The sequence below is a fragment of the Agelaius phoeniceus genome, chromosome 7 (genome assembly GCF_051311805.1).
Source record: "Agelaius phoeniceus isolate bAgePho1 chromosome 7, bAgePho1.hap1, whole genome shotgun sequence".
In the NCBI taxonomy this organism is placed as follows: Eukaryota; Metazoa; Chordata; class Aves; order Passeriformes; family Icteridae; genus Agelaius; species Agelaius phoeniceus.
The window spans coordinates 35,106,621-35,127,133 of record NC_135271.1 but is presented as its reverse complement, the minus strand read 5'-3'; the positions used below and the strand labels follow the sequence as shown (position 1 = coordinate 35,127,133).

At 51.9% G+C, this 20,513-nt stretch overlaps 2 protein-coding genes across 5 annotated transcripts; both read left to right on the top strand.

Moving 5' to 3' along the window:
- The first annotated feature begins 26 nt into the window (after positions 1 to 26).
- On the top strand, positions 27 to 14,174 carry RETREG2 (reticulophagy regulator family member 2). Its single transcript, XM_054636807.2, has 9 exons — positions 27 to 375; positions 2,573 to 2,679; positions 7,422 to 7,452; positions 8,168 to 8,303; positions 9,601 to 9,685; positions 10,444 to 10,581; positions 10,896 to 10,990; positions 11,882 to 12,017; positions 12,719 to 14,174. The coding sequence occupies exons 1-9, from the start codon at positions 164 to 166 to the stop codon at positions 13,441 to 13,443; spliced, it is 1,665 nt and encodes a 554-aa protein (XP_054492782.2). The 5' UTR covers positions 27 to 163; the 3' UTR covers positions 13,444 to 14,174.
- A 145-nt stretch (positions 14,175 to 14,319) lies between these two features.
- ZFAND2B (zinc finger AN1-type containing 2B) lies at positions 14,320 to 20,428 on the top strand. Of its 4 annotated transcripts, none has more exons than XM_054636811.2 (9): positions 14,320 to 14,710; positions 15,453 to 15,547; positions 15,976 to 16,107; positions 16,744 to 16,895; positions 17,334 to 17,432; positions 17,602 to 17,671; positions 18,222 to 18,298; positions 18,907 to 18,985; positions 19,227 to 19,914. In XM_054636811.2, the coding sequence occupies exons 1-9, from the start codon at positions 14,656 to 14,658 to the stop codon at positions 19,263 to 19,265; spliced, it is 798 nt and encodes a 265-aa protein (XP_054492786.2). In that variant the 5' UTR covers positions 14,320 to 14,655; the 3' UTR covers positions 19,266 to 19,914. The 4 variants fall into 4 exon arrangements, with proteins under 4 accessions (XP_054492786.2, XP_054492785.2, XP_054492787.2 ...); XM_054636810.2 differs by having other exon boundaries at positions 18,904 to 18,985; XM_054636812.2 differs by lacking the exon at positions 14,320 to 14,710 and adding an exon at positions 14,731 to 15,330 and having other exon boundaries at positions 18,904 to 18,985; positions 19,227 to 20,428.
- The last annotated feature ends 85 nt before the right edge of the window (positions 20,429 to 20,513 follow it).

Below are 20,513 nucleotides of genomic sequence, written 5' to 3'. Positions count from 1 at the left end.
CCGCCGCCGGGCGCACGCGCGGCCGGTGTCACCCGGTCCCCCCGCCCGCCTCGGCCGTCCCCGGGCGCACGCGCGCGGCGGCAGCGGCCGCCGGTCCCTCAGGCGGTGCCGCCCGCCCGGGCCGGTGACAGCGGCACCTCCGCCCTCTGCCCCCCCCGCAGCCATGGCGAGCGGCCGCGCAGAGGAGGCGGCGGCGGCGGCGGCCGAGGAGGAGGAGGAGGAGGCGGCGGCGGCAGCGGCGGCGCGTCTGGCGGCGGCGCTGCGGCAGCGGCTGCGGGGCTGGGAGGCGGCGCTGGCGACGGCGCAGCGGCTGCTGGTGTGGGAGAGGCCGCTGCACAGCCTGGTCACCGCGGCCGCGCTCGGCGGGGCCCTCTGGTGAGCTGGGGCGGGAAGGGGGACCGGGAGCCGTCGGTGCCGCCCGTCCGGTTGGTGCCCGTGCCCGCAGCGTGCCACGGCTTCGGGGGCCGCGGCGATGTCCCTGGGTTCCGGCGGCGTGCGCTCCCGCAGCCCGCACCGCCGTGGGGTATACACGGCCGGGAGTAGCCGCGCTGTTTTCCTCTGACAGGCATAAACAGGCCCCTCCCTGAAGGGAGAAAGTGCCAGGAGGATTTGCCTTGTCCCGCGATAATAAAATGCAGATGGGCCCAACTGGAGCCTCGCCCGGGCACGTTTCTGCTTAATTTTTGCATCCGTGTTTTTATCAGTTCGTTTCACTCGGTAACTGCGGTCAGAGAGCTCTACGGCCTCCTGCATCGGCAGCTGCCCTGGGGCGTTTTATTTAAACCCTTCTGCTCGGTAATCTTTCCCGGGAGGTGCTGATTTCTCACTCGGCTTGGGCGCGACAGCATTCCCCCTTTCCTGTTTTCCCTTCTCTGCCTCTTCGGCAGGGCAATGGGGAGATGAGAGTGTGAGTGGCAGAGCCCAGCTGTGGATGGGAATGAAAAACATCCTGTTTGTTTGTGTAAACAGTGAGTCAGTTTTACTGATGAAAATGCTCTCGGCCAGTGGCCTTCCCAGCAGAAAAGGTCAGAAGTGGCCAGAATTAAATGTTGGTTGCAGATGAAAATAGGAAGGGGCAGATTCTGGAGTTAGAGGAGGGAAAAATAAGTGACAAAACAACCTTCAAAGTCTCTCTGATGAGGCAGCTTATGTTATGTTCCCTCATCCCTACGATTATCAGAAGTGTACATGGTAGCTAGACGTAAACTCTTGGACTACTCTACCAGCTGAAAAGTGAGAGCAGAGCTATGAAGTGAGACAGAGGGGGAGAGGTGCAGGTGGTAGGGGAGATGGTAGGGATAATAGACAATGACAGTGTGAAAAGGTAGAGAAGAACAAAGAGTGTCCAAAATATGGGACAGCAGAGAGAGATTTAAATAGAGGAAGAAAAATAATTTAGGGTCTCACAGAGAATTCAGCCAGCATCTTTTAACTGCAATACATAAATGAGATGGAATAGGAAATTCTTCCAGAGATGATGTGTTAAGCTACAGAATTGCTGTTCAACGAGGAGTACAAATGTCATTGTTTAGGTCATTAAAGGTCCTGTAAGCCCATGGAAAGTGCAGTTTTTGTTCTGTGTGTGCCCAGTGAGGCACACTTCACTTCCAGTTTTCCACCTGTGACTTGGTGGGAACACCTCCCTGCTCTGCACTGTGAGATTCTGCCTGACTACAGTCATTGTTCAGTATATTTGTCATTAGTTACTGGCAAACACTCACTGAGGAGGAGCAGGGTAAAAAAGCAAAACTGCTCCTCCTTTCTGGAAAGGAATATTCATTAAAGAGATAAAGGTGAATGCATTTCCCTTGTATTTTTTTTTTTTCTGAGTGAGTTAAAAGCAGATCTTCTGAACTAGAGAAAAGGATGAATGCAGGCAGCCGCTGCTGGCACAGGTGGCACCCTGGCACCTTTGTTGTCAAATCTCTGTGGAGTGGACAGATAAACTCTTTGAGTGGCATTGCACAGCTGTGTGTGAGTAGTATTGTGTGAGCTGACAAGTGGCTTGAGCCGGTGTGTGGATGTGGGATATGAAAAGTTTTATGATAAAGTCAAGTGAGCACCTAAACCATTTAAGTGCTAGCTAGGCTCTGGTCAAACAGGGAGAGGTTTGTGATAAGAGAATGGGCACCTGGGATGGCAAGATGCAGTACCTACCTGCATGTAATGCTGGACCTTGCCATCACAAATGGGATGTAGGTTTTCAGCAAACAGGCTGAGTGGCAAACAGTTTTCTGCTACAGCAGTTTGTCTTTATGTTATCTAGAGCCTCCACCTTGAGGCTTTGGAGGGACCTGTACAAGTGAGCATTAGCTTTGTTTTGCAGCCTAGGGAGGAGCTCAGAAGCAAGGAAGGAGAGCACTGGAAGATGGCAGGGAGTCAGCTGCCTGGTGGTGGGCAAAGGCACCATTTGAGAATGTGCTGTGGTGTGGGTGGGTGTCTGCAGAGTACAATGCTTGCTACAGTGGCCCATAGCAGTTGGGCATTTCTGCTTTGAGCTGTATCTGTTTGCTGACCAAGAGCAGTAATTCACTGCCTTTTGCCTATCTAACAATTTCTGTTTCGTTTCTAGGTTGTTTTCCTCCACCTCCCTGAGACCCCTCTTTCTCCTCAGCATGTCCCTTCTTGGCATCCTCTTGTTGGAGAAGTGGAAACCCAGGTTCCTGTTTGATTTCTCAGGTATGTGATGATTAGCACTGTAGATAGTGACATGGTTCTAGTGTTACCAGCTGCTGGGCTATGCCTTTGGCCCTTCCTGGGCTCTCTCAGCAGTCATGTAAGCCCCATTCCTCCTTTAACTGCAGGCCCAGGTACTGGTGCTGCCTCTTATCCTTTTGTGTCAGAGTATTAGGATGTATCCTAATACTCTGGGCATGGAGAATTGCTCCCAGTGCTGAGAAATTCTGGGAGTGGCTAATTTTGAGAGTGACTAAGGGGCCCAGTTAGTTTGCCAGGGAAGCTAATGACAGGGATGATGTGTTTCTGCTGTGTCCCTTCTCTTCTGAAAATGTGGCAAAAAGATAATTTCAAGTCTGAGCACTTATAGCCAGCTGAGCTGAGGGAAGGGAGGGAAAGGAGGGGAGTGAAGTGCATTGGTTTTAGTTAAGTTCAATGTGGGCTTACACCCTGAAAGAAGCAGAGCAAATGAGAGCCACTTCTTGTGGCAGGTAGCAGAGTGGATGATGAAGTCTGACAGCAACAACAGTTAGTGTATTGTACCTGTACTGAACAGCATCTGATCTCCAGCTAATCAGTGAGTCTGATCACCTGTCTTATCTTTCCCTTTTATTGAAGGGTCTGTGCCAACATTAGACACAAAAGCAGCAAGAGGAATGGCCTCATAAAGATGGTAGACATGGACTGGCTGCTGTCTGCTTTGAGTGCCTCCTTATTTAGAGTTTATTAAATGACAGAACCCAGACCTGCCTACTGCATCTACTGCTACTGTTCAAAGGCAGCTCAGGGCCCTCCATCCCTGCCTCTCTACTCTAGGGAGAGTTTCTGAATGAAAGCCCCTCTATATGTGTGTTTGTAAGGTGCCCTTTATTTGACCTAAAAGGGAACTGACTTAAAGGGTGCTTTCACAGAAATCCTGATAAGATTAGTATGTTACAGCTGTAGTCTTGAAACTGTTTGCTTTGTGTGGTTCAGGTAACCAGGCAGTTAAACTGGACTGGCCAATTTAATTTCCTGCTTATTCACATTATTTTTTTAAGGGAATAGTTTAAAGCCAACCCAAACCACCTCTCTTGAAACATGTCCAGAAATGCAAAAGCCTGGTGTCCAGTACAGAATGGTGTCATTGAGGCAGGTGGGGGTGGAATCATTCCAGCAAGTACTTGGCCTGTAAAAGTTGTGTTGTCATAGAAGAAATAGGAAATTCATACTGAAATCAATTTATATGAAGCAGAGCCATGAAGAATAAAAAAGAAAGGCAAACAAAACAGCAACACCAGAGATTAGGCTCATCCTGTGCTATCAGCTCTGCTAGAAGTCGGTGCACATCCCACTGACCTCTCCTCGGTGTTCTTCACATTTTTCACACCTTCCTTCTTTTCTGCTGCAGAGAACAGGGACACCTTTCTGATGTGCCTGTTTAGGTCACAGCCCTGATTTTGACATGATCCGCTGGACCATGCTTCCTTTGCTTCCACGAGGAAGGAGTGGTGCTCTGCATTCCTGAGGGGCCTCCCATTGAATTGGTACTCCTGAATACTTAGGGGCTCTTGTTTGGCTCCCACTTCCTGCTGAAGCAGAGCTGCACCTTTGTGGCTTACCTCCTTAGTGCTTCCTGTTAGTCTTTTCTGGAGTTCTGGGAGGTGGGTCAGTACCATACGTACAAGAGTCAGCACATACATATGAACCTCAGCTTGTGACAGTTGTGTATGTCTCAGATGACTGCTTATAAGATGACTTCTGAAGGAATGCTAAAACCTCAGCATGTATTTTGCAGTTACTCACACACTGTGATCAGGGTCACGCTAACAGCATGAAAATGTGCAACTTTTTTAGGCCCTTTTAGAAGGGACTGAGTATTTTCAGCTCCCATGCAGAGTAGTTCCTCAATATCTACATGGAGTTCTACTTAGATACTATTTAAGAACTTAGGAAGCATCTCCAGTTTCACCTGAAATGGGTATCAAGTAGGGCTGTTTTGGTAGCATTGCTGTTTGGCTGCTGTGTTTTGATCAGTGCAGGAGAGAGCAGTGTGGAAGAGTTCTAGCAAAAGTTGTGTTGCAATTGAATGCTAGTACTCCTTAAAAAGGGCCCCTGCTTTCTAGCTGAAGTTTACACACAGATGAAGAATGTCTCTTTTAGAAGCATTGAAAACCTGTAAGAGCCAAGGAATCCATCAACAGTAATTTGTCAGTACCAACATGTAACCTAAACTCCTGCATGGCTTTCTGATCTCTCAGAAGAGTCTGGTGTATGTCAAGTGATTTGTATTAAACCACAGTCCAGTGAAACAATGACAGAAAGATTTCAGCCAGTTATTGATAATCTGAGGCCAGCTCTGGGTGTCCTGCTTACCAACTTAGTTATACTGGTGCTTGACAGTATTTCAGCACAGGTTGGAGTTAAGCCTTAACTGAGGGAACATTGCCTTTTGGAAATGCTCTAGGTGTTTTGGGATTGGGCTGTTCTTACAACTGGTCTAAGACTCCAGTGCTTTGAGATGGCCAGCAGGCAGACTGCTCTACTACAGGAAGCAACATACTGTTGATCTGAAAGACAGCTTGTGTTTTGCCAGATAGCTGAAATCACGTGAAGACCCTGCAGCCTGCTGAAATGTTCTGCTCCCCAAAGTGTCTCTGAAACCTTCAGGATCAACTGAGAATTGTTTCACTCCTTCTGCTGGCGTATTTTGGATGGATTGGATGATTGCAGCCACTCAAGAGGAGTGGGGTTCCTGTGCCATCCCACTTACTGTGTTACTGGCACATCTGTCCAGCAGAGGTGGAGAGCATCCCAGCTCCGCATTTGGTACACTGTACAACTGGTGTAGCCAGCCCTCACAGACTGGCCAGTGCCAGATGTAATGTATTTGGTGATTTAGTGTAGGTGATGGATGAGGCTTAGAGATAGAGCTGGATTTCTGTGTGCTGCGGTTAAGCAGCTTTAGATTCCTGAGCACAATAACAAAGCACAGCAATGGCGGTTGCAGGAGGGAAGCAGCTGCCCTGTGGGGGTGGAGCTGCCTCCATCACATTCACACTGCAGCTCAGGCTCCCCTGTGCACTGCCCCAGCCGCCATGCCAAGTGCTCGTGGGCAGAGGAGCGGATGGGCAGCCCTGTCTGAGAGCAGTGGGCTCCTCTTGTCAGGCCTGATTACTGGAAATCTGGGTCACGCTCTCAAAGAATCGCCTCCTCCCCGGGTGGTTGGCCTCCTGCTCCACTGCTGAGCCGGCTGGTGCAGTGCCTGCAGCGGGAGGAGGAGTCTGGCAGACTTGGCCCAACACCCTGTGTCTTGGGAGAACAGTGGCAGGGCTGCTACAAGCAGTTAGGTCTCTTCTGTGGCTTGAGCTGGGTGGAGTCTGAAGTCTCACTGGGTGATTGCAGTGATGGTTGTTCACATCTTTGGTGCATTTCCCTGAGGGAGTCGCTGCCACTCTTGGGCTTTGTGCCTGGCTGGTGACTCCAGGGAGGATTCAAACCCCTTTTTGTACACGTTGCATTTCTTTACCCCATTTCCAACTATAAGTCTAGTCTCTGAGGTTAAACTCTCTTCCTTTATTTTAGTTCTGTTGACATGGTGACATGCAGTGTAGGGGACAGGGTTAGGGTTATAACCTCATGCACCAAGTTTGCTGCTGGTCAGACAGCATCACAGATATATCAGTCCCTGCCAGTTCTAGGACAGTAGGCGGACAGGAGGGTAGAACTCAGTGAGCTATCAGAGCATGAACAGGGCATTGTTAAACACAGGAGACTTACAAAGACTGTGTTGATAGAAGAGCTTTGGTTGAGCCCTGTACATCCTGAGATACCAGTCAGCTTGATATCACAGATACCCAAATCTGTGAGCAACCAGGCTGATGAATTTCAGTTGTTGAAATTGTTTTCAGTTGTAGAAATTTTTTTTCAGTGTATCTAAAAGCAGAGCATAATCATACATGACCTCTGCTATTGAAACAACACTCCTTTTTTCAGTACTGCATTAGCTAAGTCCCTGTTTGATCATCACTGGGTGCAGTGCAGAGGGGAATGGGAGAGCCTTTCCCTTGTCCTTATCCAGAGTGACGGACCTTAGGAGTATAGTTATATCTGTGTCTGGCACAAAAGGCTGTCAGGGGACATAAAAGAGCCCTAAAATTAGAAAATTATGCACAAGACTGCTATTTGTTACTTAATTCCATGGGAGAGGATGGAGACAACAGGGACATCTCTGGTATTTGTACATAGCATTCTGCCAAGGACTGGGCCTGGTCAGTGGGAAATTCAGCTCAGACCTCCTGGTGCCATGTTTAGCTCCGAAATGGAAGCTGAAGCTTTGCCCAGCTCCAAAACTGTGCTGGCAGTCCCCTTTGAATGACAAGTGCTGGCACCCACTGTGGGAATGGCACTGCCTAGACATGTGGGACACCAGGAAAAGCTGCATGATCCCTGGAGCAGACAGCCCCATGTAAGCACCACGGTACACATATGAGTGCCCTGCTGTGTGTGTGTTGGGCTGCAAGGTGTGCTGGGGTGCCCAGAGACCAGTGGTTCTGCTGCTCCAAGTCTCCAGGCACACTTGGTTAAAGCCTCCTCGGCTCAGGCTCCAAGCCAGCGATTCCTGCTTGCATGAGAGCACAAAGAGGGTCCCCAGGGTGCATCCAGAGCTAAGGATGATACATCCGCAGCTCTGCTCTGTTCAACTGGCAAAAACGTCGGGTTGTATTTTTTACTTGGCTGACTAATCTGCTGTGTTCTCTCTACAGCACAGCCATCAGAGGAGCCAGGAGGAGAGAGGTAAGCTCACAGATGTGTTCCTTGGTGTGGGGATAGTGGGGAAGCCTTAATTTAGTATGGTGATCTCACCTGTCCTTTTTTCCTGTTGTCAATAAACTGCATGGCTCCTGCTGTGAGACATTGCTAGTGACTTCCGCACTGGTAGCTGCTTATCAGCTCAGGAGCCACAGTTTGGGACTCTGGGGAAAGCTAGTGTTCTTTCAGTAGCAATAAAGCTCAAGTACTTCTGATGTTAGGAGTTCTTAGGTTTCTTCCCTGGATCTGTCCTGAGCTATTTTAAGAGTCCTCCAGAGAGGAGATCACTGAGACTGACTTCCAGAGGCTGAACGTGCTCTCTCTGGTGGCGTGGCTTGCATCCTTGGCCGTGGCTGTAGGTCTGAGCACTGCATTCTGCCTACCTTGGACTTGGTGCCAGAGGAGGCCATATGACTAGTTCCACCTCCAGTACTTCTGTCTGTGTGGCTTTGAGTAAACTGCTTTGCATCTTGGGCTTGTGGCATGGTATCTGTTGCTGCTTTGCTCAGGTGTCTCTTGACTTTCTTCCTGATTGAAGGGAAAAACTGTCTCTAAATCAAGCATCTTCCATAGTTCAGTTGAAAATGCAGTCAGTATTGTCAAGCTTTGGTAGGGAACTCTGCTTCCTGGTGCTGCTGTTCCCTTCCCCCAGGAAAAGACCATGTTCAAAGATTGTCTTCTTGCTCTTGTCTGTCTCTAGTGAGGGGGTGACTTCAGGGGCACAACCTCACCTGCTCAGTGTCCCTGAGCTGTGCCACTGTCTGGCAGAGAGCTGGGTCACCTTCAGGCTCTACCTGCAGGAACTGCTACAGTACAAGCGGCAAAATCCTGCCAAGGTAAGCTGGAGATACCTACTCTTCTGTGCAGGGGCTTTTATTTCCATTACTTGTACCTTAAGAAATGGAAGAATGTAAATTCAATATTTTTACAATTGCTATGCCTGTCCAGTATTTGCTGTTCATTCCTTGCAGATTCTATGCCATGGGAAGTTTAAATAATGAGTAATTGACTTCCAGTATTTGTAAACTGGAGCTGAACTTAACCTTTCCTGTGAATGGCTTGCTGTATTTGATTTCATTTCTTAGTGTGCAAAGGAAACTCTTAGATTGGGACTGGGGAGAAAAAAAGGGAAGCCTACAGTCTCTGGCCCTTTTATGAGCTCCATTCTTAAGCTGGTCCTATTTCACTAGCCAGGGTTGTTGCTAGCAAAGTCCAAATGCAGTGCTGTTTCTGAGTGCATGGAAACTTGTCATTAAATATGTTCTAATGGCTGTGATGTGTTGTTTGGAAAGGATTTATAGACAGGAACTGCCTGAGCATCACAAAAAATAGGACAGACCAACCACTAGGATTGTGTCAGGCTTCCTGGCATTTAGTGTGCTGAAAGGAGTGGGTTTCTAACCCTGCTTATTGCTCCTTTTCTGTCTCAGCCACAGGGAGTAGAAGACCAGGTCCAAAGATGCCCATAAAGAATTAAATCATTGGGAGCAAAGCCCATAGAGGAACCTTAGCTTTTGCAAACCCTCTCCATTATGAATTGAACTCTTAATTGCAGGATACAGTCCATATCTGAACCCATGCCCTGGTTTGCAGATTGTCTATTCTCATTTCCCCCAGCCTGCCCCCAGGCGAATGTAAGACAAGCCAAGGGCTGCACCATTGTACTTCACTTTTTCCAGAGGAGAAGGGTCCTGGTCTGATGGGAGCGTGGGCTCTGCTAGCTTCTGCCAGCTGGGTTATGGCACAGCATCTGGTGACTCTGTAAGAGGTTCCTTTTCTCCTGAAGTGGCTGAGCTCTACAGAGAGATGTACAAGTGGCAATTTGCAATATCCCATCATATCCTCAAGGAATGTAATTTACTTCATAAAGAACTGTCTGAGAAAGTTTTGATTTTTTTATTGGGATATTGGGTTACCTTGGTCATCCAGCATTGAATCTCTAATGCTTACAGCTTAACCCATCTGAGCTGTCTGAGTTCTGACTGTCAGCACCTGAATGTACTTGGTGCAGAGCTGGCTGACTGAGTTGGATAGGGCCATCCCTCATGTTGCACTAAGTGGGTTTCTGGCATGGGTTGCATAGATCTATCTCTGCCTCTTGTCACTTCTGTTTGTTCCTCTCTCTTCCTTCAGTTCTGCATGAGTGTCTGTTCAGGCTGCCTGATTCTGGCTGTAGTTGGACACTATGTTCCAGGCATAATGATCTCCTACATCATTTGTGAGTATAAGCAGCGCTCTTGTCTGAGTTAAGCTGAGACATGACCTAACTGTGCTGTTGATAGGCTGGTAAAAGCAGATTTGTAGTTTTCTCGAGGGGATCTGTGCTAGATGATGAATCAATTTACAGGGGATGTGTTCCAGGAAGTCTCTGTAAGCACGTGCATGCAGTACGACTGCAAAGGCAGGAGAGGGAGCCGTGACTAAAACATTGGCGCCCTCTGTTCCCCACTGCTGAGGCTGTGCTGGCCGAGGCTCCAGGGAAGCAGGAAGTTACAGTCTCAGTTCCTGAGGTGGCAAATCCATATTGAGAGTGTTGTTAACAAAGCTGCATGTTGGGTAAATAGACCTTTTCCACTGCATCATGAGTCCCTAATAGCTCTGCTCTGGTGCTCTGCTGCGAGTGCATCTACACATGAGCTCGATGCAGCTACCCATATAGAAATTTTGGTAATACTTAGTTTTAATTATCATTTTAGGGCTTCTTTTGCATGTTGGGTCTGGGGTGCAGTGGCTGAAGAGCTTATGCTTCATCTTAACATAAATCTATATTCTATCTAAGATCTGGCAGTAAAACCTAGTTAATCAAGCAGCTTTGCAATGAGTAAGAAGAGCCATGGATGAGGAATTTTAGGCAGTCAGATGGGAAAAAACATGCCATTGAAATGTGTTTCCCTTGAAGACTTTCTCAGTGGCACCACAGGAAGAGTTGGGTTGTGATTGATCTGTCTCTCACACTGCTGCATTCCATGTCCACAGTGCTCAGCATTCTGCTGTGGCCTCTGGTGGTCTACCATGAGCTGATCCAGAGGATGTACACGCGTTTGGAGCCTGTCCTGATGAAACTGGACTACAGTATGAAGGCAGAGACGCTGCACCACAAGCATGAGAAGAAGAGTAAGGAACCACCTTCTCTAGCTTTTTTTGGTGCTGTATTCCTAGGGTGGAGCCGTAGCAGAAGGACAATAGGGGACCATGTCTGCCAACACTGTGTGGTGACAGGCTGCAGGGGAGCAGGGGTGGAAACTTAAAGGTTATGTGGAGAGCAACTGTGTGCTCCCAGATGATCCTGAGAACAGCACACGAGAGCAACAGATTATGCTTGTCTCCAGGAACCCTGTGCACTTTCACAGGGGAAGTAGGGGATAATGGTGTATAAAGGCAGAAAATTCCTTCAGTGTCATATAAAGCCTTTCTTCTCTTTCTCACAGAACGACAAGGGAAGAGCGAGCCTGCAGCAGGTGATGAGCCAACAGCAGAGACGGAGAGTGAGAGCGAAGCAGAGCTGTCAGGCTTCTCCCCAGTGGTAAGAGCTCAAAGAGCTTAGCAGGAGCCAGTCCCTCCTCTCTGGTCTATAGCAGCTTAAGAGCCAAGGGGTGGTCTGAGTACAACAACAATGACAACACACAGCAGAGCAATAAATCACTTCTTTGCAGAATTCTAAGGGGAAAAGGTCATGTGTTTGATGAAGGCCATCGTCTCCAATCTGGGTGCTGAGAATTTGGTGCCACAGAGCTGATGATGCCATAGTAGGGCAGGGCCAGCCATGCCCCAGCCTCGTGCTGACCTCAGAATTACTTTGATGGTCTTGCTTCATGCTCAGAAAATGTGAGTGTCTCCTGAAGAAATGAACTTCCCTGCTGTAATGTGGAGAGGCTCCTCAAAACCGGAAAAGGGAGTTGAGCAGCTCTAGTGTCTCTTACACAGTTCTCTGCTTTCAGACAGATTATGTATGTGTGACCTTTCTATATTTGCACTACAGAAACAAACCAAGCAGCAGCTGTGGGCATGTAGCTGGGCTGTGAGGTGGGAAGTTTGTTTCCAAAGGAATGTGGATACTTGAACCACTGCTACTTGTAAAAGGCTTTGTTGCACTCTGAATGCAAAAGGAAGGGGTGTTCTCCTTGGTGATCCCAGGAGAAGAAGAAGGATCAAAGCCTTCTGAGACTCCTACAGTCTCGTCCTATCTTGTGCTGCCTCTTTTGTGTTCTTCACTGAGAGCAGGCAAACCTTTGGGCAGTGATTTATTGCAGGAAAGCCCATGAGCTGAGATACCCTTCCCTCCAGTGCAGGGAGCACTTTGCCAGCATACTGTCCCTCCAGCGATGACTTCTGCCTGGAAGGTCTGGAGATGCCCATAGGCAGCATGGGTACTTAGACACACAGGAATTTGTCTCTCTGCCTTCATCCCATGCAGGTGGATGTGAAGAAAACTGCCCTGGCACTATCAATCACAGATTCTGAGCTCTCTGATGAGGAGGCTTCTATCCTGGAGAGTGGGGGCTTTTCTGTTTCAAGGGCTACCACCCCACAGCTGACGGACGTTTCTGAAGGTACATAATGGGACACCTTGCTGCCCCCTTATCCTCAGTATTTTGGCCCAGAACAATGGGTCATACAAATGGGAGGACAGGGAGAGAACCCAGCTATTTGCATGGGAAGAGCATTGAAAGGAGGAAGGAAAAGCAATGCAGCATGCCCTGACTTCATGGCTCATCATAAGGGGATATCAGCCTCTAATTATTGCCCCACAATGCAATGTAGTCTTGTGACTCCAACAAGGGAGCAAGGCCACCCACAAAGTATCACAGAAATAACTGAATAGAATAGTCACACACAGATATATGATACTGGGTGAAACAGGTCAGACTTACTAGCTCAGAGAAGGACTGGTTAGTGGTGAAGAACATGGAGGTAACCTCTCAGTGGCCACTTGGGTGTCTGGGAAGGAGCAGGCAGGTGATGTAAGCACAATTTCCCTGACCTTTGGGAATTTTAATGGGAGGCTCTAAATGCAGAGAGCATGAGCTGGAGCAGGAAGTCCTCTCTAAGCACAGAGCACATAGAACAGGATCACAAAAGAAACATTACATATGAATCATGCCACTGGCAGAAGGGAATAACTGCAGACCTCTTCCTGCTGTCCTCCAAGGACAGGGAAGGTACCTTAAAGTCAGCTGTGGTGTGTCAGCTGGGGAAGGCGGGTGGGCAGTCAAGGTGAGGGAACATGTACCTTAATGCTGGTGCCTTTCAGACCTGGATCAGCAGAGCCTGCACAGTGAGCCAGAGGAGTCATTTTCCAAGGACCTGGCAGAGTTTCCATCCGTGGAAGAATATCATTCCAGAGACCTGGGACCACAGAGTGATGAAGACGCGTTTGGTGTGCCTCTGGGTCCTGAGCTTGCCCACGCTGCCTGTGAGCTGGACTCAGCAGACAAAGAGGCCACGGACTCTGACCTCTCCATCCTTCGCCTCGCGTCTCCTCTCCATTTTGTAAATACGCACTTCAATGGGAGCGGGCAAGCGGCAGGAGGCAATGCAGAGCCAAAGACTGTCCCTGCCCCAGGCCTGGGCATCTGCATTAACACGCTTAGCGAGGAGATCGTCACCACTGCCATCACCACAGCAGTGCAGAATACCCTCTCTGCCCTCCTGCAGTCCTCAGAGGCCAGCGAGGGACCCCCCCTCTCCGAGTTCCTCCCCACAGAGCCTGAAGAGAAACTGAGCTTCCAAGCACACCTGTCAGAGAGCGAAGTGGTGGAGACAGAGACAGAAGCTTCACCGGAGGATGAGGAGGAAGCAGATGACTTTGAGCTACTGGATCAGGGGGAGCTGGAGCAAATGGATGTAGAGCTGGGGTTCGGAGAGGAGCAGGAGGCACAAGAGGCTGCTCCGTCTCCCTCCTCTCCCATGCTTGCTGAGCTGCCAAAGCAAGGAGATGAGGAGGAGGCAGTGATGACAGCAACATCTATGTCTTAGGTCTTACCTGTGCTCCCCCTTTTCCTCCATCATCACTGGAAAGAAGGAAAAACTCACACAGTGAACGTGCAGTGGGTTTTTAGATGTTTGTGTTGACTGGGATGGAAATGCATCAGTGTTAATGTGCTGTGTCTGGAATAATGAATCCTTTCCATCCTTCTAGAGCCTGGCCTTCACTGGCTGAGCAGGAGGCCCTGCAGCTGGGGAGGAGCCGGCTCCTAGAAGCCTTATGCCACAATTGAAACACCAACCCCAGCAAACGCTTCCTAGTAATGGTGCAGTATTTCGGTCTGTCTTCTGTTTGTCTTTTGTTTTGCACGCTGAGTACCGAGCTAGCTGTAGCTGCTGCTAATACCCACATCCCCAGTAGGACATATGCAATCTTATTTTATTGGGTTTTTAAATGGCTAAAAGTGTAAATAATTTTAACTTTCATTGGTTTTGTCTGGGGGGAGGGATGGGGTGCCCAGTCAAATGTGGCTCTCAGGGGCAAGGAAAGGGAAAGGGGTCTTTAGAGCAGAGGATAGCAGTAAAGGGGCAAGGGCAGACGGGTGTTGTGCAAAGAGACCTCTTCTGCAGACTGTTACTGTCTTTTGTGTCACTGCTGGAACAGGGTGTTGGGCGATACCTGCTTTTTTTCCCTGTCTCATTTGAGTTCTGTTACTGGGTGGCTGTGGAGTTGATTTTTTTGCAATCAATGAAATTCACTCCTGGCCCTGTTCAGTACTCCAGTTTTTTGCTGCCGTGGCATCTCTTGCCTTCCGCACCACTGACCGTTCTAGCACCCCATCCGTGCTCTGCTGGGCATCGTAGCATGGCACCTGGAGACTCCGAGGTGACTGGAATAGAGCCAGGAGCTTTGTTACACGGCAGGATCCGTGGCTGGTTTCCCTTGGGGCAGGGGAGGAAGGATGGAGGGATAATTTCAAGCTGTCCCATGGCGGCAGACACTTCTTGCTGGCCTGGCAGGAAGGATGGTTCTGGCCATGGCCCTCGTGGACTCCGCCTTGCCCTGAGCCTTCCCCGGGCGCCGGGCAGGTCTCTGGAGCGGGTGTTCCCGCGGTGCTCCCGGAGGAAGGGCATGCGGAGGGGCGAGGGGCCGCGGGGCGGGGCTGTGCCCGCCGGGGCGGGGCGGTGCCCGGTCCCGCCCCGTGACGCCCCGCCGGAAGCGGGCGCGGCGGGGCCGCCGGTGCCGGTGGCGGCAGTGCCGCCATGGAGTTCCCGGACCTGGGCGCGCACTGCTCCTGGCCCGCCTGCCAGCGCCTGGGTGAGCGCCGGGGAGCCCGGGGGGTGGGCACGGCTCGCACGCCGGCGACACGGCCGCGGCCTTGGGCCTGGGCGGCACGGAGCGGGCAGCCCGGCCTGCGGGGAGGCGGCGGGGCGGCGCCGGGCGCCCGCTCGGCAGCGGGGCTTGAAGGGCGGGACGTGTCGCCCGTGCTGCCCATGGCGGAGGGGTCCCTGATCCTCCTGCTTCCCGCGGGCACCCCGCTAGGGCGGGACTGGCTGTCCGTGCCACCGGGTTTCCGCCCGTGGCTCTGTCCGGGTACGCGGCTCTACCTGGCTGGGCAGCGGCTCTTGCCCGGGATAGCGGGGCAGGGCCCGGACAGGCACACCCCTGCCGGGCCTGGGTGCTGCAGGCTGGGGAGGCCGCACGCGGCGGGGCCCCTGGGACCCCTCCATACCCCCTAATCCCGATGGGCGAAGCCCGTAGCGACTGTCACCATCACTTCCCACCCGTTTGAGGCCGGCAGCCCGCGGGGAAATCCGTGTGATTCAGGATGCTACTCCTGATCTCGGGGACCGCACGTTTTGAGGAGGAGCCGTAGTATTTCTGAAGACGTGGCTCTGGACCTGCAGCCCTTTTGTTTTCATGCTGGGGAATGAGAGGTGCGGCTCTGGCTTCGCCGCGGGGTCACAGTTTTGCCTTTGGGAAGTCGGGGAGGCCCCCAGGCTACGGGTGGGCAATGCCGGTCTCCATGCTCTCTGCCCATGCCATATCCTGCTCCTAGACTTCCTTCCCCTGAAGTGCGATGCCTGCGAGCAGATCTTCTGCACCGACCACATCGCTTATGCCCAGCACGATTGCACCTCTGCCTACAAGAAGGTAAGTGCAGGGAGCAAATCTCATCCACCCTCCTGCATGGAGCTGCTGAGCTTTTCTAGCCACCCATCATAATAATCTGTGGTTACTTTGGTCACTTGAGCAGTTACCCTTGGGATGTGTACCAAATCTGAAGACGTACCTGAAAGCCAGGATCTGCGTCTCAGTGCCACAAACATCCAACCCTCCCTCTCCCACTGGGTGAAGTGGTTTGGGCATCTCCCAGCCACACCATCTTCCCTTCCCAGAGTGTATGTCTGTGCCTCTGCACCTGCTGTACAAGCTGGTTGGAGGGTCATGAGCAGGATCTCAAACTGCAGCTGAAGCTGTGGAAGCCATGGTAGGCAGGTCCTGAAAGGGAGAGAGATGACTGTGCAGCACTCACGGTTCCCCAGCTACGTGCTCCCAGCTCCCTGTTGTTGTCTCTGCAGGATGTGCAGGTCCCAGTGTGTCCCCTCTGTAACACCCCAGTCCCTGTGAGGCGGGGGGAGATGCCTGATGTTGTGGTGGGGGAGCACATTGACCGTGACTGCAAGTCTGACCCTGCACAACGCAAGCGTAAGGTAGGTGCTGTGGGGCTCTGCCGGGTGAGCTCTGCCAGGTCTCTGACACAGCCTGGCAGTGGGATGAAAACAACACAGATTCAGCCCTGGCACAGGCTGATCCTGGGAGGGTTGGTGAGCTGGAGGCATCCTCAGGGCTTTGTGGAAGCTGTCAGGGGAGAAAGGTGGTGATGGAGTGGGGCTGGGCAGCCACCTGGGACATAAAGATGGTAAACTGTATGCTGCTATTAGGAAAATGCAGTTGGCAATTAGCTACCCCATCTTGCCAGGGGATGAAATTGCTGCAGGGAGCTGGCCCTGCAGGAATCCAGCCCGGCAGCAGCTGGAATGCCCTGGGCTATCACTGCACTGGTATGGAAGGCAGGAATCCCTGGGCAAGGCACTCTTTCTCCTGCTGTGCATTCTGTGGTTATGGAGATTGCTGTCTATGGAGACTGAGGCACCAGTGAATTACTAATGAACTATCTAAAGAAATTATTCAGAGACATCTAAAGAAAGTATTCAGAGACAAATTTCAGAGCCTTGCAGAAGATAACGCTGGTGGGGAAGGCTGGTCAGTGCTCAGGGCCTGACATGGAGAGAAGGGACAGCCCTACAGCATATGGTCCTTTTCAGCACTGCCGTGTCATCTTTCAGATCTTCACCAACAAGTGTTTGAAGCCTGGCTGCAAGCAGAAGGAGATGATGAAGGTGATCTGTGACCAGTGCCACAAGAACTACTGCCTCAAGCATCGGCACCCCCTGGACCACGACTGCAGTGGGGCAGGGCATCCCCTTTCCAAAGCAGGGTGAGGGCCTGAGAAAAGACAGGCTGGGAGGGGTGGGGCTGTGTTTGCCAGATTGGTGACAGGGAAGAAGCCCATTGTCTGGGACTGCTGCATTCTGACAGTCCGTGCCCTTGTGCCAGGGTGTTCTCCTGCAGCACCAAGCACACCAGTATACACAGTCTGTCCTGCAGCAAAACTGTCAGTACTGCCTGCTGACTGCTTTGCTCTTGCTTCTTTCCCCATCCCCTTATTCTGTAGCCAGTGGTTTCTGCCTGTCCTGGTACAGGGTTTTAGGGGGAGAAATAGCACTTGAAACTCTTGGGAATAACAGCCGCAACATGGGAGGAAGAGGAGCCAGGGACGTGTCTCTCTTATCCAGCTCGATATCCCAAGGTGTTCAATGCCTAGGAATTGCTCATGATGGTAAACAGTTTCTCACAGGTGTCCTGTCTGTCCTAGGCATGCTGCAGTTACCAGAGCCCAGGCATCCTCCTCCAAAATAGTCACTGCATCAAGCAGCGGAGCAGCAGACAGCTCCTCTTCTCTGGCCTGTGCCAGGTAAGGTGATGGCCTGACTTGTAATTCTGAGGTGGGCATGACCAGGCTCATCTAGGCTCTCTGTGGAATGCCAGAGTCACAATCCCCTTCTTCTTGTGCCTCAGCAGGACTGATAGTCATACTAGGGCTCCCTGCCTTGACAATAATGCAGCTTTTCTTCTGCTTGCAGAGGAGGCAGAGCAGCTGCGTCGCAGACTCGCAGCACCTCCCCTCCAGCTGTCATGCTGCAGAATGGACTGGTGAGTGGCTTGGCCTGGGCACTTGGGGTGGTTTCTGTGCCCTCTAAGAAGTGACTGTAACAAATGCTTTCTAGCCCACACTTTGTAGGTGACTGTGCTCCCAGCTGTGTCTTCCCTGGCAGACAGTGATCCTGAATGTTCTGTGGGAGATCGGAGCTTGCTCTGGTGCCTGCGAATGACAGCTCTCAGCTAAGCACTAAGAGCTAAGCACTTGGTGCTTAGCTTTCCCCAAAGGGACAAAGTGCACCAGCCATTTTCCTTGGGTGTTGTCTTTCTGCAGTACAAGCAAAGGCTGGAGGAGACTGGAAGTTGCTTTCCACTGGTACTCTTGGCATACTCCTGCATTAGCAAGCAGGATGTGTCTCCTTGGGCAGTGGGAGAGCACTGCTGGTCTGTCCTGAGCCCCAGTTTATCACCTTTTTGTCTGGTCTCCTGGAGAGAGAAGATTTGCCCACCCTTGGCTAGGGAAGACTGTACCTACTACGTGTGCTTCAGGGCTGCTTCCTGCCCCCCAGCCTGGCCAAGCTGGTGACAAGGTGTTTTGTTTCAGAGTGAGGAAGAGGCCCTGCAGCGAGCTCTGGAGATGTCCCTGGCAGAGTCAGCACGCAGCTCAGCACAGCAGCCCAGGTACAGGCCCCAAAGCATGTGGTGTGGTGTGTTGTGCACTCCCCTGTGTGTGAAAGGTGCCTGGGGAAGCATCATGTGGCTCTGGGATAACATTCCTCTCAGCACGTGTTTGCATATGATGCCTCTCTGGCTGACAGAGGAAAAAAGGAAGAGTCCAGAGCCAACAGGGAACTGTTCAGCAAGCAAGCCCCAGTCCTAGGGGTGCTGGTAGGGGACAGTGACTGACACACAGAGTAGGGCAAACTATTGTCTGACCACTTGTCAGCTAATGGGTTTGGCTGGAGCATGGTAGGTAGAGTAGGGGTGTTCATGGAGGATACCCAGGAGCTCATGTCCCCAGGCACAGTGCCCAATGCTGCTAAAAGCACCATCGTACTGATTGGACTTAACAGGGCTCTCCTTGGCCCAAATTTCTGGCTGCCAGCCCCAGCTGGATCCTCTGCTCCTCCCCAGCCCCATGCCTGTTCAAAGTTATCCTCAGTTGCTCCCTGCCTTAAGACATGCTGGGGGTTGGAGTGAGAAGCTGAAACCCAGAAGGGCTCTGAGCACTCAGCCCCTGAGCCTGAGGGAGGCTGAGGCACACAAGGCACCCCTCACTGTCCCAGCAGCACACAGGAGGAGGAGGATCTGGCACTGGCCCGGGCACTGTCGGCGAGCGAAGCCGAGTACCAGCAGTCACAGCGGCAGGTGAGTGAGGCTGTGGGCTGATCCTGGCCTAGCTGTTTGAGGGAGGGGGCTCCCTGGGTTCTGCTTACTCTGGGCTCTGTCTAGCCTGGGTTTCCTCACCAGGAGGGCAGCCCAGCCTGGGGCAGCAGCAGCATCACTGCTGAGCACTCATCTCTGGGAACCTGAGCACTGGATGTGCTCTCTTGTAGAAGAGGGGAAGAAGCCTGCTTGCCCTTGCTCACTGTGTGCTTCTCTGTTCCAGGGGCATGGTTCAAAGCCATCCAACTGCAGCATGTCGTAGGCAGGGGCAGCGGGCTGGGCCAGTGGACACAGGATCCTGCTTGTGACCCGAGGAGTGGCTCTGGCCTCCCACATGGATGCTGTGGGGCTCTGGCCCGGACACTGGTACCAAGAGCCCCTTGCCAAGGACAGCTCATCTCCCTGGGAGCTGTAAGCAACCAAATATACACTGACACTTCAGCCCTAGTACCTATATAAAATTAGTGCAGCAAATTGCTGATGCTCCTGGGGAGGTGAAGAGTGTACGGGATGGGGCTGGGTACACACTGACCAAAGCAAGCAGCAGCCCAGAGTCTGCACTTACCTGCAGTTGCCACAGCCATGTCCCAACACTGCTGGGACTGTGGGGCAAGGGCAGAGCTCTGTGGGGATGTCTCTGCATGCTCAGACACAGAGCGGGGATGTAGCTGCCTTCTGTAGTGGGGGCTGGATTCCATCTCTGGGGAGGGCTGTGCCAGCCCCTCAGCAAAGAGCAAATGTGGCTGGGATGGTCTCTTGCCTGGGCATGGCATGGCTGAATGTGCAGCCTCCCAGCAGTGTGAAAGCAGCCCCCTCCCCACAGCCTCAGTGCCTCCCTGCTGTTTGCATGTACAAGAGCATGTTGGGCCTTACCCTGCTCACCTGGGGCACAAGACCTCTCTGAGACTGAATGGAGCTCCATTTCCTTTTTTGGTTTAATATAATAAGTAACCTTGGCACTGACTTGAATGGCAGCATCGCTCACGTGGGATGGTTGCAGCTGCCTTCCTGCTGCCCTAAACTTAAACAGGGCCCTGTTTAAATGCTGCTGGGGTAAAAATGCCTCTGTTCTTCCAGTTGTGTTGCTGGAGATCCCCTCCTGGACAGCAGTGGCACAGAACCCCTCCTTACAAACAAAGCCCTGAGCCTAGCTAGAGCCTGGTTGGGTGGAGGGGATTTGTCCTGCTGGCCTCTTGTAGGGGGTCTGCAGCCATGCAGAGCTGTGCTGCTTTCACACCTGCTGCTGCAACCATTCCTGCCTGCAGGGCTGTGCCTGGTTCTGCACAGGACTGGGCTGTCCTGCTCTGAGCAGCTGAGGGAGGGGGGTTCAGGCTGGGTCCAGGGAATGCTGAGACTTGTCAAAGTGCTGCTTGGGAGAAAATAAAAGCATAGTACAAGGTACAGAGGTACCTGAGGGAGCAGTCACTTGGTGTCCAGCCCAGAGTGGCACATCTCTGTGGATGGTGGTTGAAGCGGGGGGCACATAGGGATGAGGGGACACCAGCTGCCC

Excerpts from the sequence above, each read along its gene's own strand:
- RETREG2 (XM_054636807.2), top strand. The coding sequence starts at position 164 with ATGGCGAGCGGCCGCGCAGAGGAGGCGGCGGCGGCGGCGGCCGAGGAG. Across the intron at positions 376-2,572 it reads GCGCTCGGCGGGGCCCTCTG|GTTGTTTTCCTCCACCTCCC; the intron begins GTGAGCTGGGGC and ends TTTCGTTTCTAG. Across the intron at positions 10,582-10,895 it reads CCACAAGCATGAGAAGAAGA|AACGACAAGGGAAGAGCGAG; the intron begins GTAAGGAACCAC and ends TCTTTCTCACAG.
- ZFAND2B (XM_054636810.2), top strand. The coding sequence starts at position 14,656 with ATGGAGTTCCCGGACCTGGGCGCGCACTGCTCCTGGCCCGCCTGCCAG. Across the intron at positions 15,548-15,975 it reads GCACCTCTGCCTACAAGAAG|GATGTGCAGGTCCCAGTGTG; the intron begins GTAAGTGCAGGG and ends TTGTCTCTGCAG. Across the intron at positions 18,986-19,226 it reads ACCAGCAGTCACAGCGGCAG|GGGCATGGTTCAAAGCCATC; the intron begins GTGAGTGAGGCT and ends TCTCTGTTCCAG.